The sequence below is a fragment of the Oryctolagus cuniculus genome, chromosome 13, assembly GCF_964237555.1.
Source record: "Oryctolagus cuniculus chromosome 13, mOryCun1.1, whole genome shotgun sequence".
Lineage (NCBI taxonomy): Eukaryota > Metazoa > Chordata > Mammalia > Lagomorpha > Leporidae > Oryctolagus > Oryctolagus cuniculus.
Genome location: NC_091444.1, coordinates 26,549,041 through 26,574,040, shown reverse-complemented (window position 1 = coordinate 26,574,040; position 25,000 = coordinate 26,549,041). Strand labels below are relative to the sequence as shown.

General features: G+C 41.1%; 2 protein-coding genes across 7 annotated transcripts in view; one reads left to right on the top strand and one right to left on the bottom strand.

Annotated features, from left to right (window-relative positions):
• The window catches only part of DTL (denticleless E3 ubiquitin protein ligase homolog), a 53,571-nt gene extending 32,987 nt beyond the window's left edge, over window positions 1–20,584 (bottom strand). The window contains exons 1-8 of one of the 5 annotated variants that reach the window (XM_070055255.1): window positions 20,234–20,331; window positions 17,840–17,880; window positions 15,094–15,219; window positions 14,421–14,519; window positions 13,088–13,149; window positions 12,878–12,998; window positions 4,778–4,843; window positions 2,862–2,974 (exon numbers count right to left, since the gene is read on the bottom strand). In XM_070055255.1, coding sequence (XP_069911356.1) covers window positions 2,862–2,974; window positions 4,778–4,843; window positions 12,878–12,998; window positions 13,088–13,149; window positions 14,421–14,519; window positions 15,094–15,219; window positions 17,840–17,858 — 606 coding nt within the window. In that variant the 5' untranslated portion in view covers window positions 17,859–17,880; window positions 20,234–20,331. Of the gene's footprint in view, window positions 1–2,861; window positions 2,975–4,777; window positions 4,844–12,877; window positions 12,999–13,087; window positions 13,150–14,420; window positions 14,520–15,093; window positions 15,220–17,839; window positions 17,881–18,878; window positions 18,952–20,070; window positions 20,206–20,233 lie in introns of those variants that run through there. The other 4 variants (XM_008268444.4, XM_051820553.2, XM_070055254.1 and 1 more) reach the window with 4 other exon arrangements.
• INTS7 (integrator complex subunit 7) overlaps window positions 20,510–25,000 on the top strand; it is an 86,909-nt gene continuing 82,418 nt past the window's right edge. The window contains exon 1 of one of the 2 annotated variants that reach the window (XM_002717529.5): window positions 20,510–20,835. In XM_002717529.5, the coding sequence (XP_002717575.1) occupies window positions 20,742–20,835 (94 nt within the window). In that variant the 5' untranslated portion in view covers window positions 20,510–20,741. The remainder of the gene's footprint in view (window positions 20,836–25,000) is intronic. The other variant, XM_017347801.3, reaches the window with a different exon arrangement.

Genomic DNA, 25,000 nt, shown 5'->3' with positions numbered 1-25,000 from the left:
TATATAAAGTCAATTGAAGATGAATCTCAGTAAAGAATAAGAATGGGAGTAAGAGAGGGAGGAAGAAGTTTGTGACTGTAAAGCTGTATAGTTCTGCATACATTCCTATTAACTTACTTCTAAGGGTACAGTTTAAAAACTTGTAATGGGAGCCGGCGCCGTGGCTTAATAGGCTAATCCTCCACCTAGCGGCGCCGGCACACCGGGTTCTAGTCCCAGTCGGGGCGCCAGATTCTGTCCTGGTTGCCCCCTTCCAGGCCAGCTCTCTGCTATGGCCCGGGAGTGCAGTGGAGGATGGTCCAAGTGCTTGGGCCCTGCACCCCATGGGAGACCAGGAGAAGCACCTGGCTCCTGCCATCGGATCAGCTGGCTATTGGAGGGTGAACCAACAGGAAAAGGAAGACCTTTCTCTGTCTCTCTCTCTCACTGCCCACTCTGCCTGTAAAAAACAAAAAACAAAAAAAACTTGTAATGGGACCCCAAAGCCTATTCAGTCAGGTGGTAAAAATGCCATCTTAAGTGTTAAAGTGAACATATAGATAGGATTAAGTGTTAACATGATTATATAAATAGGATCAAGTGTCTGGTAATAATAACAGATAGAATTAAAAAGAAGAGCATGTTCTAACATGGGAAGCAGTCCACACAGCTGACTCATGGAATGACAATTGTGTTAAGTAACACTCTGACCTCAGAATCAGCTCTTAAGACTTCCTGGTCTGGCTGAAAAGTCCATGAAAGCATTTCAGGCATGGAAAGCCAAAGCACTGTGGCAAAAAACAGTCTACCTGAAGGATCTCTGTGATTGAAACCCCAGCAGAAAGAAGTGGCCATTAAAGAAGGAGGTACTTTTCTCTGAAGGGAAGAGAGAAATTCCATTTGCTTATGACTTTGTCTAAATACTGACCGAGTCTGTGGATTCAAAAGGCTTCCATAACCTAGGCAGCTCATGTCAAGGTGTTGTTTGTTAAATTACCAGGAGTCACTGTGCACACCCCATGCAGGACCTCTGTCCTCAATGAGTTGTATTATGAGACTTAATTGTAAAACTAGTTTTGTGTGCGTGTGCGTGTATACAGCTGGTCTTCTGTATAAAAAGTTAATTGAAAATGAATCTAAATGGAGAATGGGACTAGAAGGGGAGAGGGAAGAGTGGGAGTGTGTTGGGAGGGCAGGTATGGTAAAGAATCACTATATTCCTAAAGTTATACTTATGAAATTTGTTTTCCCTAAAAATTAATTAATTAAAAAAGTTTAAGGGACAATGTACCAGAGAAATCAGCAGTTTACAAATTATTATCATTTTAAGAAGGTACAAGATGTTGAGGATGAAGCCTATAGTGGCAGACCATCCACATTAATTCTCCAGAAAAGGGGCTGGTGTTGAGGTGAAATGGATAAATCCAGCCTTTCATACTGGGCACAGGTTCATGTCCCAGCTGATCCACTTCCGATCCAGCTGTCTGCTAATGCACCTGGGAAGGCAGCAGAAGATGGCACAAGTGCTTGAGCCTCTGCCACCAATGTGGGAGAGCTGGATGAAGCTCCTGGCTTTGGCCTGTCTCAGCCTTTGCCATTGTGGCCATTTGGGGGAATGAACCAGCAGATGGAAAATCTTTCACTCCCTGTAATTCTGCCTTTCAAATACATATATACATAGATTTTTAATAAAAAAATATTTCCAGAAAGAAATCTCATTTGTGCCCTGAGGAGCACCAATGGTTAACAGAAACAATAGCCAATACTTTCAATGAAAATTTTAAACAACTGTGGTGAAGATCCTAAAGCAGATTTTGAAAGAACTATAATATGTGATGAAACATGCCTTCACCAGTATGATCCCAAAAACAAAAAACAAAGCAAATGGCTACCAAGAGGCAAATGTGGTCCAGTAAAGCAAAACCAGCCCAGTGAAGAGCAACGGTTATGATGTTTTGTTGGGATACTCAAGGATTTTATTGACTTTATGGAGGGCCAAAAACCATCTGCTTAATATGACAGTGTTTTGAGAAAGTTAACCAAAGCATTAGCAGGAAAAGCTTCACCAGGCAGTCCTTGCCTACCATGACAATAGTCCTGTTCATTCTTCTCATCAAACATGGCTACTTTTTTGAGAATTCTGATGGGAAAACTTTTAGGCATCTACTTTTACAATTCTGATTCACTTCTTTCTGACTTCTGCCTCCTAATCTTAAAAAAAAATTCTTTAAAGGGCACCCATTTTCCTTCAATTAATGTAAAAAAGAATGCACTGACGTGGTTGAATTCCCAATACCTTCAGTTCTTTAAAGCTAGGCTAAATGCTGTTATCAGGCACTTACAAAAGTGTCTTGAACATGATGTAGTTTATGTTGAAAAAATAAAGTTTATGTATTGTTATCTTTTAATTCCATTTTCCCACAAACCTTTCAAGGTTTTATTATATATTTAATAATTTACTTGATATTTGAAAAGAATACAAAATTCACAGCTTCTCTGTAGTTTGTATTATGAAAACAGGGATTACTTTACCATATAATACTATATAATAGTACCTAACATTCTTTTTCAAACAACTCTCACCCCTTTTCCTAATGAATCACATTATACAAATACTGTAGTAAATATGTACAGAAATCGCTATAGAAGAGGGTCAGGAAATTGAATATTTAACATATTACCCAGGTAATTCTAATGCATGCTTAAGTTTGAAAACCACTATTGTAAGCGTTAAATAAGCAACAAATCGCTTATACTAAAAGGATATGAAGACTCTCATTCACCTAATCCAAAACTCCCATTTTCATGCCCAGAAATTCCCTAAAATGAGATTCTATCCTACTGTTAAGAACTATACATATGTATACATTACGAAATCTTACCACAGAAGGAGCAAGTCCTTTTGCATTCTGTTTCTTTTTGGGTTTTGAAGGGGTGTGTTTGTCTGAGGTATTGTGTGCTCCACTGATTTGATTCACTTGCCTATAAAAACCATCTGAAAGATATTCCAAGGAAATTGACTTGATTTTAAATGTTGATCTCACGCTGAACATCATGTAACATTTACATATAAGATCTTAAAATTAAGCAATTTCTGACAAGATTAGTGAAATCAGAGATTAGCAGAGTCAGCTGTGCTAGATCTCCTGTGGTGAGGTCATAATGTATATAAAAAAGAGTAAGCACAGAGATGTTTATATTAACTTTATTCGTAACTGCTAAAAATGGAAGCAACCAAGATTTCCCTCAAGAGGTGAATGGATAAAATGTTGTAAATCCAGACAATGTAATATTATTTAGCACAAATAAGAAATGAGCTTGGGGCTGGCACTATGGCACACAGGGTTAAGGTGCCAACATCTCATATGGGTTCTGGTCCGAACGAGTCCTGCTGCTCCAATTCTGATCCAGTTCCTTGCTAATGTGCCTGGGAAGGCAGTGGAGGATGGCCCAAGTCCTTGGACCCTTGTACCCACGTGGAAGACCTAGAAGAAGCTCCTGGCGTCAGATTGGCTCAGATATGGTCATTGGAGCCATTTGGGGAGTGAAAACAGCAGATGGAAGACCTCTCTCCCTCTGCCTCTACCTCTCTCTATAACTCTCTTTCAAATAAATAAATCTTTAAAAGGAAAAATGAACTTGATAAGGCCATAAACAAAAACTTAAATACATACTAAGTGAAAGAAGTCAATCTGAGATGTTTATGCACTCTACAATTCCAACTATATAACACTTTAGCAAATATAAAACCATGAAGACAGCATAAACATCAGTGGCTGCCAGGGCTTACTGGGGAGATAAGGATGTGTAAGTGGAGCACAGACTATTTTCAGGGCAGTGAAACTATTCTGTATATTACTACAATGGCAGATACATGTCATACATTTGTCACTATCTATACACTGTATAACATCAAAAGTGAACCCTATGGCATCCCATATGGGCTCCAGGTTCTAGTCCTGGTTGTTCCTCTTCCAGTCCAGCTCTCTGCTGTGGCCCAGGAAGGCAGTGGAGGATGGCCCAAGTACTTGGGCTCCTGCACCCACACGGGAGACCAGGAAGAAGCACCTGGCTCCTGGCTTCCGATCGGCGCAGCGCCAGCTGTAGTGGCCATTTGGGGAGTGAACCAACGGAAGGAAGACCTCTCTCTCTCTCTCTCTCTCTCTCTCTCTCTTTCTCTCACTGTCTAATTCTATCTGTCAAATTTAAAAAAAAAAAAAAAAAAGTTAACCCTAATTTAATCCATGGACTTTGAATGAAAATGATGTGTCAATACAGGTTCACCTATTACAATGTATGTACCATTCACACAATATATTGGCAGTGGAGAAAGCTGTAGTGTGAGGGCAAGGGATGTATAGAAATAGTACTCCTCACTTCCCTAAAAAATAAATTAAAAAGATTATTAAAATGTTAATAAATTAAAAATAAGCCAGGGAACAATCACTCTCTTAATGGCATTATAGGGAAAAATAAGCTTTCATTTAACCTATTCGTTTAAAACAAAAATTTTCTACAAAAATAAAAGTATATTAGTGAACCTATGCATTAACAGTTTTAATTCCATCAATAATATAGGCAAATATCATTATAAGTCGGAAGGCAACCTGAGGCAAGTATGTGACCAATGATAGTAATTACAATCACTAGGAGCCTGAGAACTGGAACACTGAGCAGAAATGGGAGATTATGAACCCATGGGCCCCCTGGTGGTATTCAGATGAAATCACTAACACTTTCATTCAAAATTATTAAATATGATCCCACATCTATCAAGAGTAAAAAAGAACTAGACTACCTTTTTTGTTGCATCTGGTATCCCAAACCATAATGTTGCCATCTCTTCCACCTGTACAGAATACAGCTGTGGGGAAATAAATAGTTTATCAAGAGGTAAACAAAACCAGTCAATGGCACATGCATTTCAACTTATATTTCCTACAGCATTTTTAAAATTAATTAATTATTTTGAAAGGCAGAGTTACAGGGGGAGATGGAGAGACACATCTTCCATCTGCTGCTGATTCACTCCCCAAATGACCACAACTGGGCCAGGTCAAGGCCAGGAGCCTGGAACTCCATCTGGGTCTCTCACATGGGTGGCAGGAGCCCAAGTACTTGCACCATGTTCTGCTTTCCTAGGCATATGAGCAGGGAGCTAGATTAGAAATAGAGCAGCTGGGACTCAAACTGGCCCATATATGGGATGCTAGCATTGTAGGCGGCAGCTTAACCTTCTATACCACAAGGCCAACCCCAACCTAGAGTATCTATTTGTGCTATGTACAGTATTCAGTACTGCAGATTTAAAATCTTAAAAGTATGTGGCTCAACAACAAACAGAGAAAACTATGAAGAGAAAGGATTGCAAAGAGCTCAAGATGTTTATACGGAATAAAACTTCACAGAATAATCAAAGGGGCTGGTGTTGTGGTGCAGCAGGTAAATCCACTGGCATCCCATATAGGTGTGTGTTTCAAGACCTGGCTGTTCCACTTCCAATCCACCTCCCTGCTAAAGTGCCTGGGAAAGCAGCAGAAGACGGCTCAAGTTCCTGGGCCCCAACCACTCACGCAGGAGACCCAGATGAAGCACTTGGCTCTGGCCTGTCCAGCCCTGGCTATTGGAACTATCTGGGAAGTGAACCAGAGGACAGATGATCTTTTTCTGTCTCTCACCTTTCAAATAAATAAATAAATCTTAAAAAAAAAAACAAAAAAACAAAAAAACAAAAAAACAAACTATGAATGACAACATACTAATTAGCCTAAGCACTATATATTTCTCCATAGACTTTACATAAATTGTCCCAATCCTTTCCACCAACCATATTAGGTATTATTCTCCTCATTTTATAGATGTGAAAACCAGGGCAGAGAGAGGAAAGGTAATTTGTAAAAGTATTATTGGCAGTATGAATCCAGGGCCTATACTCCAAACAAGCTATACCATCTTAGTATAAAAATATAGACCAGATCCATATGAACTTTGTAGAAAGGTACTGACTCTAAGATCGAAACAGGGCAATAGGCTTGAAGAAGAGAGTATTTATCTGTAATGTTTTATTCTTTAAAACTAAAACAAACGAACAAAAAAAAACAACCACTTCTCCCTGTATGAAAGGGTGAACACTTAACAAACCAACGTACTTGTATTAGCTGTAAACTAGACAAAACACAAAAAACTACCTGACAGCTCTGCAGGGACTGAAAAAAACATGCACATTTGGAGGGGAATCAACATCTGAAGCAAGTGATTGGCTGGTGCTAAATTATTTATTTTGTGGCTTTATTTTGAAAGCAGTCATAGCCTCAACATCAATATAAGGTATCTAAAATGTCAACAGAAAAAATTCATCTTGTGTTGAATTAGAGGAACCAGAAAAAAAGAGACTGAGGGCAACAAAAGCACTCAAGAGAGTGAAATCATTGGGACTGGCCCTGTGGCATAACTGGTAAAGCTGCTGCCTGAGGTGCTGGCATTCCACATGGGTGCCAGTTCATGTCCTGGCTTCCCCACTTCCAATCTAGCTCCCTGCTAAACAGCCTAGGAAAAACAATGGAAGATAGCTCAAGTATTTGGGCCCCTGCCACCCACATGGGTGACCCAGATGAAGCTCTTGGCACTTGGCTTGGTCCAGCCCTCGCCAATGCAGCCATCTAGAGGGTGAACCAGTAGATGGAAGATCTCTCTTTGGGAGGAGAAAAAGAAAAGAGATGTTGACGGGACCCTAAGAAGAGCAAGAAAAAGAGAACCCCTAATTCTGCATTTAAACTCAGTTCAAGCGTGTAGCTGTCCCTAAACAATATGTGCAAAGGGCCAACACTGTGGCAAAGCAGGTTAAACTGCTACCTTTAGCACCAGCATTCCGTATGGGCGCCAGTTTACATCTAGCCCACACCTCGCTGCTCCACTTCCGATCCAGCTCCCTGCTAATGCACCTGGGAAAGCAACGAAGGATGGCCCAAGCGCTTGGGTCCTCACACCCACGAAGGAGATCTGGGAGAAGCTGTTGGCTTTGGACTGGCCCAGCAGTGGCCGTTGTGGACATTTGGGGAGTTAACTAGTGGATGGATAATCTCACTTTCTTTGTCTCTCCCTCCCCATCTCTGCCTTCAGAATAAATAATAAATCTTAAAAAATTAATTAAATATGCAAGAGAAAATTGAAAGTCAGCCTTGAACAAAAAGATTGAATTGAGATATGATGCTCTCCTGCATACGTGACTGTCCATATCTGACTCTAAATGAATTGCTTATCAAACCAGAAACTCTTTTTTTAAACAATATAACTGACTCCAATATACCATTCACAATGTCCAGGATATTATTGTAAATTATTTGACATAAAAGAGGCAGGAAAATGGCCAGGTATTCTCAGGGGAAAGGAATCAACTCCAAAATAACTCAGATGATAATTTATCAGATGAAGTTGTAATGCAGACACAACTAAGTCAAATAAAACTTTGTAGTTGATGACAATGTGGTGAAACACAGTAGAGCATCAAATAAATAGTATTAAAAAAGAGGAAATTTGAGAACTTAAAAAAAATATCTGAAATGATAAAAGACTTGCAAGATAGGCTTAGAAAGAGACCTGAGAGTCAGTGAACTTGAAGACAAATAGAAATCACTGAATTTGAAAAAGAGGAGAAGGAGTGAACATTTTGCTAAGTGAAAGCAGCCAGTTACATTAGGCTACAATTGTATCTATTTATATTTATGTGTATTTAGAATCAAATGTATAGAAAGAAAGAGAAAGCAGTATAGTGGTTGCAGAGGTTGCGGTGAGGGGGCAGATGGAAAGTACTAACAGGTTTGAGTTTCTTTTTGGCTAATGAAAATATTCTAGTGCTAGCTGTACAACTCTGAGTAAACTGAAAACCATTAAAATGAATACTTTAAGTGGGTAAATTTTATGCTATGTGCTTCTGTTTGAATATAGTTTGCACCCTCTAAAACTCAATGTTGAAATCTGAAATTGTCACTGTGGTGGAATTGCTAGGCAGGGGTGATTGAGTCATGAGGCCTCTGCACTAATTAATGGATTAATTCCCTTATGGATTGATGGGTTATCATATGTGTGGGTCTGTTATAAAAGTGTGTTCTCAGAGCAGGCATTGCGGTATTTTTGATGCCTACATCCCAAACTGGAGGCCGGTTCAAGTTTTTGCTGCACCGCTTCCAATATAACTCCTTGCTCAGGTCCTGGGAAGGCAGCATATGATGATCCAAATATTTGAGGCCTGACAACCTGTAAGGGAGAACAGGATAGAGTTCCTGGCTCCTGGCTTCAGTCTGGCCCATCCTTGGCTTAGCCCTGGCTGTTCTGGCCATTTGGGGAGTTGAACAAGCTGATGGAAGACCTCCCTCTTGATCCCTCTCCCTGTTGCTCTGCCTTTCAAATAAGTAAATAAATGAAATTTGAAAAATGATTTTTCAGAGCAGACATTTGGCCTAGCAGTTAAAGCACTGCTTAGGATGCCCATATCCTGTATCAGAGTGCCTGGTCTTGAGTCCTGGCTCCACTCCCCAATTCTAGCTTCTTGCTCATGCACACCCTGGGAGGGGAACAGGTGATGGCTGCTGGGTTGCACCACACACATGTAGACCTGGACTAAGTTCCCGGCTCTTGACTTCAACCCCAGCCCAGCCCGAGCTGCTGTGAGCATTTAGGGAATAAACTAGCAGATGGTGTAGCAAGAAGGCCTTCATCAGATGCTAGGGACATCCTCTTGGACTTCCCAGCCTCAAAGTAATGAGCTAAGCAAATTTCTACTCTTTATAAATTACTCAATCTCAGGTATTTTGTTATTGCAACAGAAAAGAAAGAGTATGTTACTTACATATCACATTTCAGAAAACAGACAAACAATACAACCTTAAGGATTTATGAGACTATAATATATGGGGGTAATTGGAGTCAGAGAAGGAGGGAGAGAAAACAAGTGAAATAGGCACAAAAAATATTTCAGGAAATAATAGCAGAAAACTTCTCAATTCAATGAAACACAGGTTTACAAATTCAAAAAGTTCAGCAAAACCCAAATAGGGTAACTTTGAAGGGAATCATGACCAGTTACACCACAAACTCCTTAAAAACAAAGAGAAAATTTTCTAAGTGGTCAGGAAAAACACATACAGAGAAAGATTTCAATGATCACAGTTCTCAGTTATCATGGGATAAAACCATGGAAGACAGTGGAATAGTATCTTCAAGTAATTAAAAGGAAAAAAAAAAAAAAAAAAAAACCTGTGAACACAGAATTTCGTCTTCAACAAAAGCACCCTTTAAGGATGAAGATGAAGGCCGGCGTCGCAGCTCACTAGGCTAATCCTCCGCCTGCGGCACCGGCACCCCAGGTTCTAGTTCCGGTTGGGGCGCCGGATTCTGCCCCGGTTGATCCTCTTCCAGCCCAGCTCTCTGCTGTGGCCCAGGAAGGCAGTGGAGGATTGCCCAAGTGCTTGGGCCCCTGCACCCACATGGAAGACCTGGAAGAAGCTGCTGGCTTCAGCCTGGCTCAGCCCTGGCTGTTGTGGCCATTTGGGGAGTAAGCCAGCAGATAGAGAGCTCCCTTTCTCTCTAACTCTGACTTTCAAATAAATAAAACTTAAAAAAAAAAAAAAAAGAAAAGAAAAGAAAAGAAAAAGAGAGAACGCGATATCCAAGTAATTTTATAGGAGAGGAAATAAAAATTGATTTTATTGATCCACCAATTCTAATACCCTCTTTTCCGTCACACAACACATATATCTTTAATTCAATTTTTCTTGCTTGTAGGTCACAGATATTTAGGGAAGACTGTAAACTCCACACGGACATATGACTATGTCCAATTAGGATTATATGTATACTACCCATGCAGGGCTCAAAGAACAGAACCAGTGGTCTTTTTTCACCATACTACCTACAAAAAACCTACAAAACACTAAGCATTTATATAGTTCTCAATTTTTAAAAATGCACTCATATCTCATGCTTATGCTTACAGTATTTTTATGAGTTAAATAGAATACATATTAATCTTACCAAATGAGGAAGTGAAGAACCAAGAGAGAATAATGACTTTGCTCAACAGTTTAGAGGCAGAATTAAGACTAAAACACAGAGTTCCTACACATGGTCATAAAAGTGGTTCTACACAAGGGTATATGTCTGAAAGAGTGAGTGAGGCTAAAATCTAATCTGTTTCACCAACCAAATCATGGGGCTTTGTAGACCATTTTCCTTTTTCAGTATTATTATTATTATTTTGCAGGCAGAGTTAGACAGTGAGATAGAGAGAGACAGAGAGAAAGGTCTTCCTTCCGTTTGTTCACCCCCCAAATGGCTGCTACGGCCAGCACACTGTGCCGATCTGAAGCCAGGAGCCAGGTGCTTTCTCCTGGTCTCCCATGCAGGTGCAGGGCCCAAACACTTGGGCCATCCTCCAATGCCTTCCTGGGCCACAGCAGAGAGCTGGACTGGAAGAGGAGAAACCAAGACAGAATCCGGCGCCCCGACCGGGACTAGAACCTGGGGTGCCGGTGCCGCAGGCAGAGGATTAGCCTAGTGAGCCGCGATGCCGGCCTTTTAGTATTCTTAAAATTTTCATGACCTTAAATTACTTTTATAAACTCAGTGTGAACTCTGACACAAGAATAAAACAAATTAGAACACAGGTATTAGGGAATGAACCAGGAGATGGAAGATCTCTCTTGAATAAAATGAAAAATAAATAAAAAAGCACAGTAACACAGAGAAATGGAGAGGAAGAGGGACCAAGACAGAGAGAGATCTTCCATTGGCTGGTTTACTCCCCCAAATACCTGCAACAGCTGGAGCTGGGCTGATCCTAAGACAGGAGCTTCTTCGGAGTCTCCCACCTGGGTGCAGGGGCCTAAGGACTTCGGCTATTTTCTGCTGCCCAGAAGTGGAGCAGCCTGGACTCAAATCCACACCCATATGGAATGCCAGTGCTGCAGGTGGTGGCTTTAATGACTATACCACAATGCTGGCCCCAAATAAAATGTTTTAAAAAGACTAAAAGCAAGAGAATTTGTCAAAGCCTCCCTAACCTTCAGTAACCATCACTCTGACCAGTCAATGGCCATCAACATGTAGACAAACCCTTCTACCAGGAAAAAGACTGACTTTCTCCCACCCAAACACCAACCAGGCCTGACCCTGCTTAACTCATGAGCTGGGGTGTATTCAGGGTGGTACGGCCATAGACAAAAAAGATTGACTTTCTACAGGTTCAGATGATAATTAGCATTTTCTTAAGCAATATGTAGTTTTTACTTACCCTGCAATATCTCCAAGGTATGCTTATAGAGTAAATTTTAACAGAGATTTTAATGTTTGTCTCTATTATACTGAGACTGGTTAATTCAGATACTTCTTTGAGATATAGTCAATGAAAACATACTAGGAAATTGGATCATTGTAAATTTTTAGGTAGAAAATCATGCCATTTTCCAGGTGTCTCACCCCAGCCTCACATTCCACCTAAACTTTACAAGTAAAGTTAAAGTAACTCTATTTTACAAAAAGAATGAACAAGTGGCGAATATAAGATTTGAATTCAATAAACAATGAAAATTAGGGCCAGCACTGTGGTACAACAGGTTAAGCCACTGCCTGCAGGTGCAGGCATTCCATATGTGTGCTAGTTCAAGTCCTGGCTGTTGCACTTCCTTTCCTGCTCCCTGTTAATGTGTCTGGGAAAACAGAGGAAGACAGCCCACGTATTTGGGCTCCTGTACCCACATGGGAGACTGGGAAGAAGCTCCTGGCTCCTGTCTTCAGCCTGATCCAGCCCTGGCTACTGCATTCATTTGGGGAGTGAACCAGCCAATGGAAGTTGTCTCTTCCTCTGTCTCTCTCTCTCTGTAACTCTGCCTTTCAAATAAATAAATATCTTTTTTTAAAAGATTGATTGATTGATTTCTGGGTCTCCCACATGGGTACAGGGACCCAAGCACTTGGGCCATCTTCCACTGCTTTCCCAGGCCATCAGCAGGGAGCTGGATCAGAAGTGGAGCAGCCAGGACTCAAACCAGTGCCCGTATAGGAAGATGGCGCCACAGGATTCTTAACCTACTATGCCACAGTGCCAGCCCAATAAATCTTTAAAACAAACAAAAACATCAAAATTCAACAAAAGTATTGTGACTATTTATAACTGCTAAGTTCTCCTGCAAGATTATAGAAAATAAATTATCTGAAGGCTCTTGGCTTTCAGGGACATGCTGGAGAAAATGTCCTTAAGAATGGGATTAAAACCAACTTAATTTCTTTTGTTTTTTTAAAAAAAATGAATTTATTGAGGGGCTGGCGCTTTGGCGTAGTGGGTAAAGCTGTCGCCTTCAGTGCCAGCATCCCAAATGGGCACTGGTTTGAGAACCAGCTGCTCTACTTCCAATCTAGCTCTCTGCTAATTGAGGCCCAGAGGAAAGTCTTTCAAAGGTAGTTACAGACAGAGAGAGGAGAGACAGATCTTCCATCTGTTGGTTCCCTCCTCAAATGGCTGCAACAGCCAGGGCTTGTGCCAGCTTGAAACCAGGAGCCAGGAGCTTCTTCCAGGTCTCCATGTGGGTGCAGGAGCCAAGGGACTTTGGCCATTATCCATTGCTTTCTCAGGCGCATTAGCAGGGAGCTAGATCAGAAGTGGAGCAGCCAAGTATCAAATCAGTGCCCATATGGGATGCTTGCACTGCAGGTCAAGGCCTTAATCCACTTCACCACAGTGTTGGCCCCAAAACAAACTTAATTTCATTAAGGTTTTCTATCATATTAGAATCTCAATTATCTATGTAGGCAAAGTAGCAACTCTGACAGGGGAAAGGGTAGTAACAATTACAACTTTTCATTTCCCCAAGGTTAAAAAGACAAAACAAGACAAGCACAAACCTACCTTTCTCAAACTTGGAAAATGCAACCGACTTTAGGCTACACTGATGACCTTTGCATGTTCCAAGCAGTTCACCAGCTTTTACATCCCAAAATTTGGCTGTCTGATCACCTGCTGCTGTAACCTTTCAAAAATAAGGTAGCACCATTTAATAAAGTAACTCTTTACCAATATTCACTCAGATTCCAAAAAAAAAAAACTTAAGTCACTTACAAGTTTAAATTCACCAGGGACCCAGGCCAGGTCAAACACAGCATTCCAATGAGCCATCCATTCTAAACAAAGAAAATGGCAAGTGTGAAATGTGTATGCACTGTTCTGTAGCAGCCATATCAACAGCAGTTTAAGTGTCTTAAAAGTTGTCATGAAGCAACAGTAAGTCAGAAAGGATTTGTGGACTTGGAGACATTGCACATATCCATCATCACATGAGAATTATCATTTGATGTTAAATTCCTTTCCACGAGTTATCTAGTAATACATTCACTGACACGGCTTTCTAAAACATCCTCCAGTTCAACATTCTTCATTATGCTCTCTGAATGGAATTTAACTTTAGTCTGACATTCAAGGTCCTGCACAGTTTGGCTTTTATCTCTGTTACAAGGCTTATCTCTCACTTATTCTCCAGTTACTTATTCCATCCAAACTACAGAAGGTCTTGAAGGATGAGTAAATTTTCATTGAGTTTAGAGCCAGAGAGCAAGAAATTCAGGGAAGACAAAGTTTATTTTGCTGGGTCAGAGATATACAAAGTGAGCTATGGTCCTAAAAAGTAAGCCATCTTCACAGATCTGTTTTTATTACATTGCTATGTAGGTCAACAAATTTTAAATACATAAAGGCTGAGTATCCCTAATTCAAAAAGTGTGGGACCAGAAGTATATCATTTTCTTATTTCTTTATTGTATCATATGCTTTCTTATTTCCATGCTTTTGCTACTGTTTTTTTTTTTATACCTAGAGTGCCTTTCTCCATCTCCACTGGTCTGGTCTTAAATAACACAGTTTAGCTCAAATATTACCCTTCTTTGTGAAGAAATTTCTTGGTCTTCTTTATCACATGAGAACTTTCTTTTTGATATCTGTCCTGTTTTTAATGTACTTCTATATCATTATAGTCTGTTTTATTTTAGCAATCTCAACACTTAACTCACTGGTTCCCAATTATCAGCTTCTTAAGATCAACGGAACTTTGCTTCATATATGGAAAATGCTCAATCAATATAAATATTTGAAAGCAAAGCTTCCCCAACCACATTAAGACACTTAACTTTCTTAAAGACTTTTTTTTTTTAAATCCTAAAATGTATTTGCTTAACTTTCAGTAAAGGCACTGCCATTAACAATCATTGTCAGATAGGTAGTCCACCATTTACTTTCAGCCGGTTCCCTTGCCCATCCCTGGCTGTTACATGCATATGCATTTCGGGGAATGAACCAGCAAAAATGGAAGTTCTCTCTTTTCCTGTCTTTCAAATAAAATTTAAAGATAAATGAAAGCCTGTGCATAAACAAACCTAAGAAATTACAAATCTACACTTACCCTTGAAGCACTTCTTTTTCAAAGTTTGTGATTCTGTGTTGTACAATCTAACGAAGCCTTCTTCATTGGCAACTGCTAGTATGTGCTCCATATTGGGAGCTAAATAAGAGATCAAAAATTAAATATATAAAGAGCAACAAAAAATTTAGTATAAATAAACAAGAATGTATTAAATAACTCAAAATGACCAAAATTATCTTCAATTTCTTATTTAGAGAAGAGCTAAGTGGCAAATAAGGGGACATGATATAGGCCACCAGCAGGTTGAATCTATCGGTTTTAAATTTACAATATTTCACCTCTCTTTTCTTAAACATTTAAGGACGTCTGTTTTGTTTCATATAATCACTAATGAATCAGAGACATATGCAACAAGCTCCAAAGGGTAACTGCTGGGTAAATAGTTTTCATAGTAGCTGAATCTCTGCAACTCTTTCTGAATGTCAATCAAAAAATATGATGCTATAATAGCCCCATGCATTAGGAGAAATATACTTACGTCAATTATGTACAGAGATTAAGGAAATTCTATTACATAAACCAGGAAAGAACAGTTATTAGAAAAACTAACAGTTTATGTTTCTTTGAAAATATAACACTCCAGTATATGTTCCCTCTAAATACAATATAAGTCATTTCTTTTCAAGCCTAGCTTAAATGGTAATTCTCTTACCAGAAGAGAAAGTGCATCCAAAAGGAGGAACTGGGACTCCCGTTTCTCCATAAGAAGTGTGCTCATCATTACAAGTGCATTGATAACCAGTTAGAAGGGATTGTAGAGGGTACTGTGAAGACCATCCTAAAACAACACAATTCTTCATGTAATTCCAATAAAGCATCACATTTCAGAACTTTTAAATATACAGAAGTAAATATTTTTTCTTAAAAAGCTTTTACTCATACATTTAACATGGATCCACTATCTTTACAGTGTTTTACAACACAGTTGCTGGTATCTTCTTATGGGGTCCTATGGAAGAAATTAAGGAGCGCTCCCAACTTCTGGTGAGGTACAGCTCTAGATTTACCACCTTAAGTGGAGACTCTCATTAACAATGTTAATATAGGATTGGAAGAAACAAGTGTTCTTTGCACAGTAAAAAGATCTTACCCTTTCTTCTATCAAAGAGACAACCAAAAAAAGCATTGCCATTAAAAGCATTTCATTAAAAGTCTCTTCAATGAAAATTTTATTATTTTTTGCAGTCTCTAAATTAACAGTACTATAAACTCTACAGTACTACAATCACTAGCAACATAGTCCAATGCCCAGAGTTAAAGAAAACAACATACCACATGCCTGCTATGGCCCATCACATATATTACCAAGTAAACACAAATTTTACTTTCTTTTCTTTTACAATTTCTAAGTTTCTAAAATATTAAGAACAACAAATTATGGTAGATTAAAGCTTACTAGAGGGCCCAGCACTATGGCACAGTGGGTAAAGCCACTGCCTGAAGTGCCAGCATCCCATATGGGCACTGTTTCAAGTCCCAGCTGCTCCACTTCTGATCCAATTCTCCGCTATGGCTGGGAAAGCAGGAGATGATCGTCCAAGTGCTTGGGCCCCTGCTCCCGCATGGGAGACCCGGAAGAAGCTAGTGGCTTCGAATTGGCCCAGCTCTGACCATTGCAGCCATTTGGGGAGTGAACCAGCAGACGGAAGATCTCTCTCTCTCTCTGCCTCCCTGTAACTTTACCTTCCAAATAAATAAATCTTAAAAAAAAAAAAAAAAAAGCTTACTAGAGCAGTTTTAAAGTAAAGCATCATGTTCTTACTTCTAGAAGACATTCAGTTATCCCTGACAGTGGGGAAGGGGGGTGTCTTTAGAGGAGGTCTTGAGTTTAGAGCCAGAGAGCAAGAAATTCAGGGAAGACAAAGTTTATTCTGCTGGGTCAGAGATATGCAAAGTGAGCTATGGTCCTAAAAAAGTAAGCTTCACAGATCTGTTTTTATTACATTGCTATGTAGATCAACAAACTTTAAATACATACAGGCTGAGTAATTCATCTGTATAGCCTTCACTGGCTGAACATCTCCAAATCCAAAAATCTGAAATACAAAATGTTCCCAAACCCAAAACTTTCTCAGCATCATGTGGATTGTGGAACATTTCAGACTTTTGCATTAGGAATGCTATCTTGTAAAACATTCATTCAACCAATAATGACTGAAAACCAAATGCTCATCAAGCACCAGAAGAAAAAAAATGAGTTTATAATCTACCGAGATCTTTTTAAACACTTTTTAAACATCTTTCTAACACTTTAGGGTACATTCTTTTTCATCAAAAGCACTGTTTGGAGAGGACAGTTTGACAAAACCTCTGAGACACCTAGTTTTAAATGTTCCTAGATAACCACAAGAATTAGTAGAAAGTAGGTAACAAAATGTGACCCAGGAGCTGGCTTTGTGGTGCAGTAGGTTAAGCCTCTGCCTGCAACACTGGCATTCCAAATGCGTGTTGGTTCAAGACCCAGCTGCTCCACTTCCCATCCAGCTCCTTGCTAATGCACCTGGGAAAGCAGCTCAAGCTGGCCCAAGTCTTTGGTTCCCTATACCCATGTGGGAAATCCAGAAGCAGCTTTCGGCTCCAGGCTTTGGCCAGGCCCAGCCCCAGTCATTGAAGCCACTTAGTGAGTGAACCAGCCAATGGAGGATACTCTCTCTCTCTTCTCCTTTCTCTGTAACTCTTTTAATTAAAAATAAATAAATCTTTAAAAAAAGTAATACAGGTTTAGCAATGAGGCATTACCTTGTTATTTCAGTGTCAGATATCACTGTCAATAAGCTGCTAAACACCACTAAACAAATGTAATGATTAGTTTTGTTGCATTCACAAATATCCACTTACAGAATAAATTTAAAAACAAAAGCCTCTGCCTAAGGTTATGTAAATACACACTTGTGGTTTGGGGTTAAAAAAAAAAAAAACCCTAATGATGGAGACACATAAACTCAAAAGGATATCTTGCTGGAATTGAAGATAACATGTTCTGGAAAACCCAACTTTTTACAGTTAAACAATGACTCTAAAATTCTGCCTATTTGGATTAAAATCCAAACACTGAGAAACAACCTCAAGTGGCTTAGTGACAAGACTCTGCCTTTCACTCCACTTCCGTAATTCTCGTAACACACCTTTATTGATGGACCACCATAAGCTATTTTTGGATTTTTATTGTGCTATGAACATGAACTTGTAATACTTTCTCCCATAACATTCATTTGGAAAAGGCTTTTATTTATTCAATGTACAACTTAAGGCTGGGTCACATGTAACTTTACCAAGAAGCATACACAAGAGTTTTTGGAGAACTAATTTCCATATATACATACACACACACACACACACACACACATATATATACATACACACACACACATACATATATATGCATTTCTAAAACTGACCTGAGAGGGTGAGGTACATCTTTCTCTACCTTCATCATTTCCTTTAACAAAGAAAAAAAAAGGCATTCTCCATTTCCCAACTATATACCTTACACTGACTCAAGGTATAAAAACTCCTAGGTATCAATTAAATATTTTTAAGTAAAACCAAAAGCCTTCTGGTATCCCACCTGAGATAACTGGATCATTTATTTAAGAATAGCACCACAAACACCCAAATCCACCTTTAAAACATGTAATTTCAATAAAAGTTACTTTTTAATAATTATTCATCAAAACTGATCATATATTGTTTTTATCAATCACATACTAAAAACTGTAATGAAAATTAAACCCAGGAGAAACATTTAACATTAAAGCATTATGATAACAGAAAACAGCAATTTAAATGTACTTTTGGACACAGAAGGACAAGACAGGATTATCAGTAAAAGGACTTTTCAAGTATACAACAACTTATATTAGGTTAAGTTCTGTAGGAGAAATACAGTAGAAATAACTTCAAGAGAAAAAAGCAACTGCATAGAATATTCTGCAGTTAAGGAAGAGTTTATTCATATTTTTAAACAGATGATGTGATTATTAAATCAGTATTCATTCTACCAGATAAATTTAGAAGAGTTAGTATTTTTAAGATGTCAGTACTCACAATATAGCCACAAATCATGTTCTTAGCATCTATTTAAACTTGTGATAAAAATTCCAATTCCTCTTTTAAAACAATGGGGCTACTCCTGTAGGTCACACAGAAGGTTCAGAAGGCAAATTATGTTTGGTTTTGGGAATTTGCATTTCAGGTGCTCACAGGAGCCACAAAGTGGGGGGGCACAACCCATACAGCTTTTTTAGAAATGAATCTAAAATATAGGTAGGAGATTAAAGGTTATACGTACTAGTTTAAGAAGTCCTAGTTATGGCTGTGATTACCTATGGCAATAGGCAAAAGGGGCCAAGGATGGAACACTAACATTTAAGGATAAGGAGAAGGTAACTGAATATTTAAATGGGCAACACATAATGAGTGAATTTTAGTGCTTACCACATTAACAATGAATGAGTACTCGTGAATAGGAGAGGAAGGAGAAAAAGTAGACAGATGTATTGGAGAATTAGGAGAAAATCTGTCACAAAATAGAGGCTCAATAGTTTGCCCCAGGTCACACGAAAAGTAAGGAGTGGAGTTGTAATTAAAACCCAGGCAGTTAACTCCAAAGACAATCGCATTCTTAACCACCGTGCTGCACAGCCCTCCGAGACACAGAGGACAGAGAGGTGTTCAGCAAGTTCCTAGGAGAGACAGAGAGAGAAGGATTTAGAGTGCAACCACAAAGGTTAGCTCAGAGGCAAGAGGGAAAGCAGGATAGTTTTAGATCTGGAGCAGGAAGTGCAGGCAATCACTCTTCAGTCTTATCAACATCCATTTTGAGACCCATTCCTTAAATAAAAAGTTCCTTTCTCAGTCTTTCCTTTATCTTTGTCTTTTCCACATGGTTACCATGGGCAGGGGGACCTCTGGGTATTGCACACTTCTAAAAAAAATGAGATTTCATTTCCGTCCCGGGTTAGTCTAGAGAGTTAACCCCTATTTCAGAAAAGTATCAAAAATTTCAGGTCGATGATACCCAAACCTAAGCTCAAATCTCCTTGTGCCAGTGATTTAACTCTTATAACCTAGAGAACTGCAGAAAATGAGCTGGATTTCTACAGGCGGACACGGGAATAGGGACAACTTAACGCTGCTAAAAAGAAAAACAAAACGTTTTGATTTCATTTCTGAAAATATTTCTTTCCGGACATCCAACAAATCTAGAATAATATACTTCAACCTATTAACCGCGGCCGTCCCCGGGGGACGTGGTTATGGGCATCTTGGACGCTACAGTTCGGAATTTTTATGGCTGTGTGGAAAGGGGGGGAGGCTGCATTTCGACCCGGCGGAGAGCAGATGTCCTGTCCTCTCTGCCCGATCGAGGTCCTCCGCAGCGCTCACGTCCGCTGCGATCACAAATAGTGGGGTTCTCTAGGGTTCTACCACGAACTAACGGGCTAACTAATGGATCCGAGCCTGGACGGTCTCACGGAGCTGCTGAGAGAACACATGGCATGCCTTTCCCAGTTAACGCGCAATATAGACGTAAGCCATAAGGGCCGGCCTCCGTCCCTCCTTCCCTCGGCCTACACCACGATGCAAAACGCCCGTTCGCGACCAAAAATGTCCTGCAGGAACGCACGCCCCGCTTTCTTCGGCACTCCTCGCGAACACCAACCCCGTCCCGCCGTGGGAGAACTCGAAAGCGGGGACCTAGGGCTGGAGTCGGCCCCGATCCAAGGCGGCGTGTGTTTGGGGGGAGGAATCCCGCCAGCGAGCAGCAGCGGTTGAAGACCGTTACTCACCATTCCTCAGAACGCCAAGCTGGGGCTGGCGGAGCACCGAATTGAAGAGCATGAGGGCCGAAGGAAGAGACTCAAGTGAGAGAAAAGCCGTGAAAACGCCCCCCCAAGCCCCGCAGAAGCCGTAGCTTGCGCCCCTCGCAACGCGACTCGTTTTTGCCTCCAACTCCCGCCACTGGGAGCCCCGGCCGCCAAACTCCGCGCCAAACTGACGTCACACGCTCTGATTGGCTCCCGGGGCGGCGTCCGGCCGTCTCAGAGTCACTTCCCCCTTGGAATCCCCGCCTCCTTTTCTCCCAGCCGCGGGAACCTAGGGTTCGGGAGCTCCCTGAGCGCCTGCGCGGGGGGCCGCAGAGGCGCCGGCGAACCGTGGGGTGACCGGGGCGCATGCGTGGCACGGCTTGACAGAGCGCGGAGGAAAAATCCGCGAGAAGGCGGCAGGAGAAGATGGCGGTGCTGGGGCAGAGTTTGTGATCTGTCTGACTGGGCTAGTCGAGTAACTATTCGAGTCATGGCGTCAAACTCAACTAAGTCATTCCTGGCAGATGCCGGCTATGGCGAACAGGAACTGGATGCTAACTCTGCTCTTATGGAATTGGACAAAGGTATTCGAAAGAGCGGGCTGAGCGGGGGACCGGGCGTGGGGGAAGTGGCGCCGCCAGGTGGTGGCAGCCTCTGGAGGGGCTGGGAAGGCGCATGCGCGCAGCCTCGCTGGGCGGGCGGCGCCTAAGCTTTTCTGGGGCCAGGGCTTTGGCGATCTCCGGATCCTGCAGGAGAACTGCAGGGTCGCCTGATGGACTTTGCGTCCGCTGAACCAGCAGCGAGCTCTAGTGGGGGTCCCGTTTTGACCGCTTGAGGGCACAGTCCCCCGATTTTCCAAACAGCGAAAGTGGCTAGTTCCTAAAAACACCAGGTTGAAATTGTGAAAATATTCTTGAGTGCTTGCAGTTGCGACCAGGTCTTCATCACGACTTTGGCACTGACTTTGTAGCTCTTTGATTTCCGCAGCTCTGTGGCCTGCGGGTTACAAGGTAGGTTAAAAATGACCAAGATCACCCGAAAAGCATGGCCTGTGCTCATTCCCTGGACACAAGTTGCATGAGTTCGGTTTCCTTACAGGGGGCAGCTTGGCGTAGTAGAAGGAACTTTGGGGTTCTACTGAGTTGAATTTCAGTTCTGCTCATTTTGGGATCTTGGACGAGTCACCTAACTGCACCTAGCCTCGACTTACTGTCTGCAAAGTGGGTCCAGTGCCACTGAGCTGGAGAGATTTGTAATTATTAAGTGATATAATTGTATGCAAAAGAAGCATTTATTAAATGCTGAAGAGGTACGCTTTTCTGTATAGATGTGAATATAGGAGGCAAGGCGAATATTTATTAGTGAAGAACTCGAGTATGAACATGGACCCTATGATTCAGTATACTTCAAGGACTTCTGTTGCATAGGGGAAGTATTTTATCAGCTGATGTACACTTAATATTGGATTATGTGTAGCCCGTGTATTATCATAGAACTGGACTGGAAGTCAGAAGGATCCTTTTTTTTTTTCCTAAGATTTATTTATTTAATTGAAAGAGTTACACAGAGAGAGGAGAGGCCAAGAGAGAGAAAAGTCTTCCATCCGATGGTTCACTCCCCAACTGGCCACAACGGGCAGAGCTGCACCACTCCGAAGCCAGGAGCCAGGAGCCTCTTCCGGGTGTTCTATGGGGATGCAGGGGCCCGAGGACTTGGGCCATCTTCTTACTGCTTTCCCAGGCCATAGCAGAGAGCTGGATGGGAAGAGGAGCAGCCGGGTCTCAAACCGGTGCACATATGGGATGCCAGTGCTTCAGGCCAGAGCCTTAACCCTCTGCACCACAGCACTGGCCCCAGAAGGATCCCTTTAAGTCCATCTGAAGCCCCTTCCAAGCTCTCTTGATGACTTTTTGAGGCCCCTCCCTTTTTTAAACTGAAGATGTTCTCTAGCACATCGGTCCAACTGGTCTACATCGCTGGCTCCTCTTTTTTTTTTTTTTTTTTTAATCCTTTTAAGACATCTTTCTCTCTTTTTTTTTTTTTTTAAGATTTATTTATTTATTTGAAATGCAGAGCTAACAGGCAGATGGACGGAAGGACAGAGGGAGGTCTTCCATCCACTAATTCACTCCCTAAATGGCTGCAACAACTGGGGCTGGACCAGGCCAAAGCCAGGAGCCCAGAGCTGCTTCTGGGCTTCCCATGTGGGAGCAGGGGCCTAAGGACTTGGGCCATCTTCTGCTTTCCTGGGCACATTAGCAGAGAGCTAGATCAGAAGTGGACTCAAACCAGTGCCATATGGGATGCCAGCACGGCAGGCGACAGCTTTATCCAGTATGCCACAGTGCCTGTCCCACAAATTGTTTTTGATCTCTGTGGGACTAAATGAATGCTATTTTAAAGCTGACTTAATTTCATTCCTTCAGGATATAGTTGGTAACACAGGAAAGGAATCATTCATGTAACAGCTTTTCTTTCATTCAACAAATATTTACTGACCACCTACATTGTGTTAGGCATTGTACTCAGAGTTTGGGCTGTATCAGTGCGCAAGACAACTTTAAGGAGCTCACGTATCAGGGCCGGTGTTGTGACGTGGCTGCTTGGGCCACTGCTTGCTGTTCTGGCGTTCCATATCTGGAGTACTGGTTTGAGTCCCACACTGCTCTGCTTCCAGTCCGTCTCCCTGCTGATACACCTGAGAAGGCAGCCAGTGATGGCCCGAGTACTTAGGCCCCTGCTACCCATGTGGGAGACCCAGATGGAGTTCTAAGGTCCTGGCTTCAGCCTGACCCAGACCTGGTGTTATAACCATTTGGGGAGTAAACCTAGGAAGATCTGTCTCTTGCTCCTTCTCTGTCACTCTACCTTTCAAATAAATAGCTCTTAAAAAAAAAAAAAGGAACTCAAATTCAGATGTGGGAGACAGAGCTAGGTCAAACATGACCTTGGTCAGGACAAGAAGTGCAGTGGGAGGACATTGAAAATTACAAGCTGATAGCCTTGCCCACTAAACTTTGTGAAAACCAAGCATATAAGCAAACAACACTAGTATGATCAAATACAAGTTACATTTACCTGACACATTTCAGAATGGAGATAATCGTTGGTACCCACTGCAGGCATTATAAAGGACATGTCTCAAACTTTCTCACTAATGTAACTTCTTAGTCAAAGCATTTTTATCCTGATTTGAGAAAACTTAGGCAAGATCTCTTTCACCCTGGGGAAGAGGAATCTCTGAAATGATATCACCCAGCTTATCTGCTTTCTGCAAGGGTGGCCTTGGAATGTTCAAGTGACCCCAATGGAGAAGAGAGTGGTAGCTCTTACTGCCTTTGTCGCCGCTGGTGCAGGGCCAGCAGAGTTGCCACTAGAGCTCCTGTCAAACTCAGTGCTCCACAGAAAGCTCAATGGTGTGCTTATGGAAATTTTGAGATAGAAAGGTGATACAAGTCATTATGCCATCACCTCACCTGTTTTCTAGAACAGCTAAATTGTCTGTGCAGAAGACCACACATTGCTATTACAGTATCCACGTTGGCAGAAATGCAGTTGGTTATGATAAACAAAGGTGGGGCTTTTCTGGAAGTATCGCCATAAAACCTCTTGAAGAGAATGACTAATTCCATGCTGTGTAACAGATTCAGGAGTGGGCATTTGACACTCACTGAATCTAATTCTTTCTATTGAAAATCACTACTACAAAACCAAACTTAGTTCTTGACAGTGTTGAGAAGTAGCCCTGTAGAATAATGTAGAATTGAAGCCAAAGTCAGACTTTTTGCAATTTAAAGCTACATAAAAACTGTGTTAGAAAGAGCACCAAGTATGGTTGGTGATCTCTTTTTGGACCATGAACTGATCCAAAAATTCCCTGGCTTTTCTTCAGTCTTAGAAAACAGTACTTACTCTTATGTATGGCTAAGATCTACTATTGTAATTTATAAAGCAAGCCATTAAATATTCCTACAAGTTGGTATTCATAAACTAAAATCACTTGGTTTAGGATTCTAAATCAGTATTCTATCTGCCTACACATTGCATACAGTATTATGTGCCTCTTACCATGTATATTTACAGACAACTCCTGAAATTGGTAGGAAGGATGCCCTTTTATTAGTGCCTTATTACTTGCTTTAACTGTCATTTTAGTTCCTATTTCTGCTCTTAGTATGAATTAAGGCTGTGCAATTACCAATTTTTAGGCAGTAGATAGTTACTTTATAATAATTTTGAGATTGTTTTGTGTGATTAAAACAAGGAGGTGATCAAAAAGTCTAATCGCTCACTTGGTAGGAAGCAGACCTCTATGTAGTCAAAGTTTGAGTTGTAACTGAGTGAGAGGTTCTTGGAGACATGGTTTAATCAACATAGTAGAGATCCAGAGTGCTAACAGGCAGTGCCAGTGTTGGCTGGAGAGGATCCAGAGAATAGTTTGAAGGCTACCAGAGAGTAGCCATGCTGCAGCCTAAGCCCCTCAGTTTTGAAATCTTAGGATTATATGTTGTGTTTTGGAGCCCAGTAGTGGACCACATATACTTAATTACTGAGTTATAGAGTTTATTAAGTGGGTAGTCTTGCATCTGGCTTCTTTCACTCAGCATCATGATTTTGAGGTAGTTTTATGTGGTTAAAATAAGGAGAAAATCAATGTATGGTTTCACAAATCGCTAAATTGGACCTCACCACGTGTTCACTGTGAGATTTGTTCTCATGTGCTCTCCATATGTAAACATTGTGGACAAG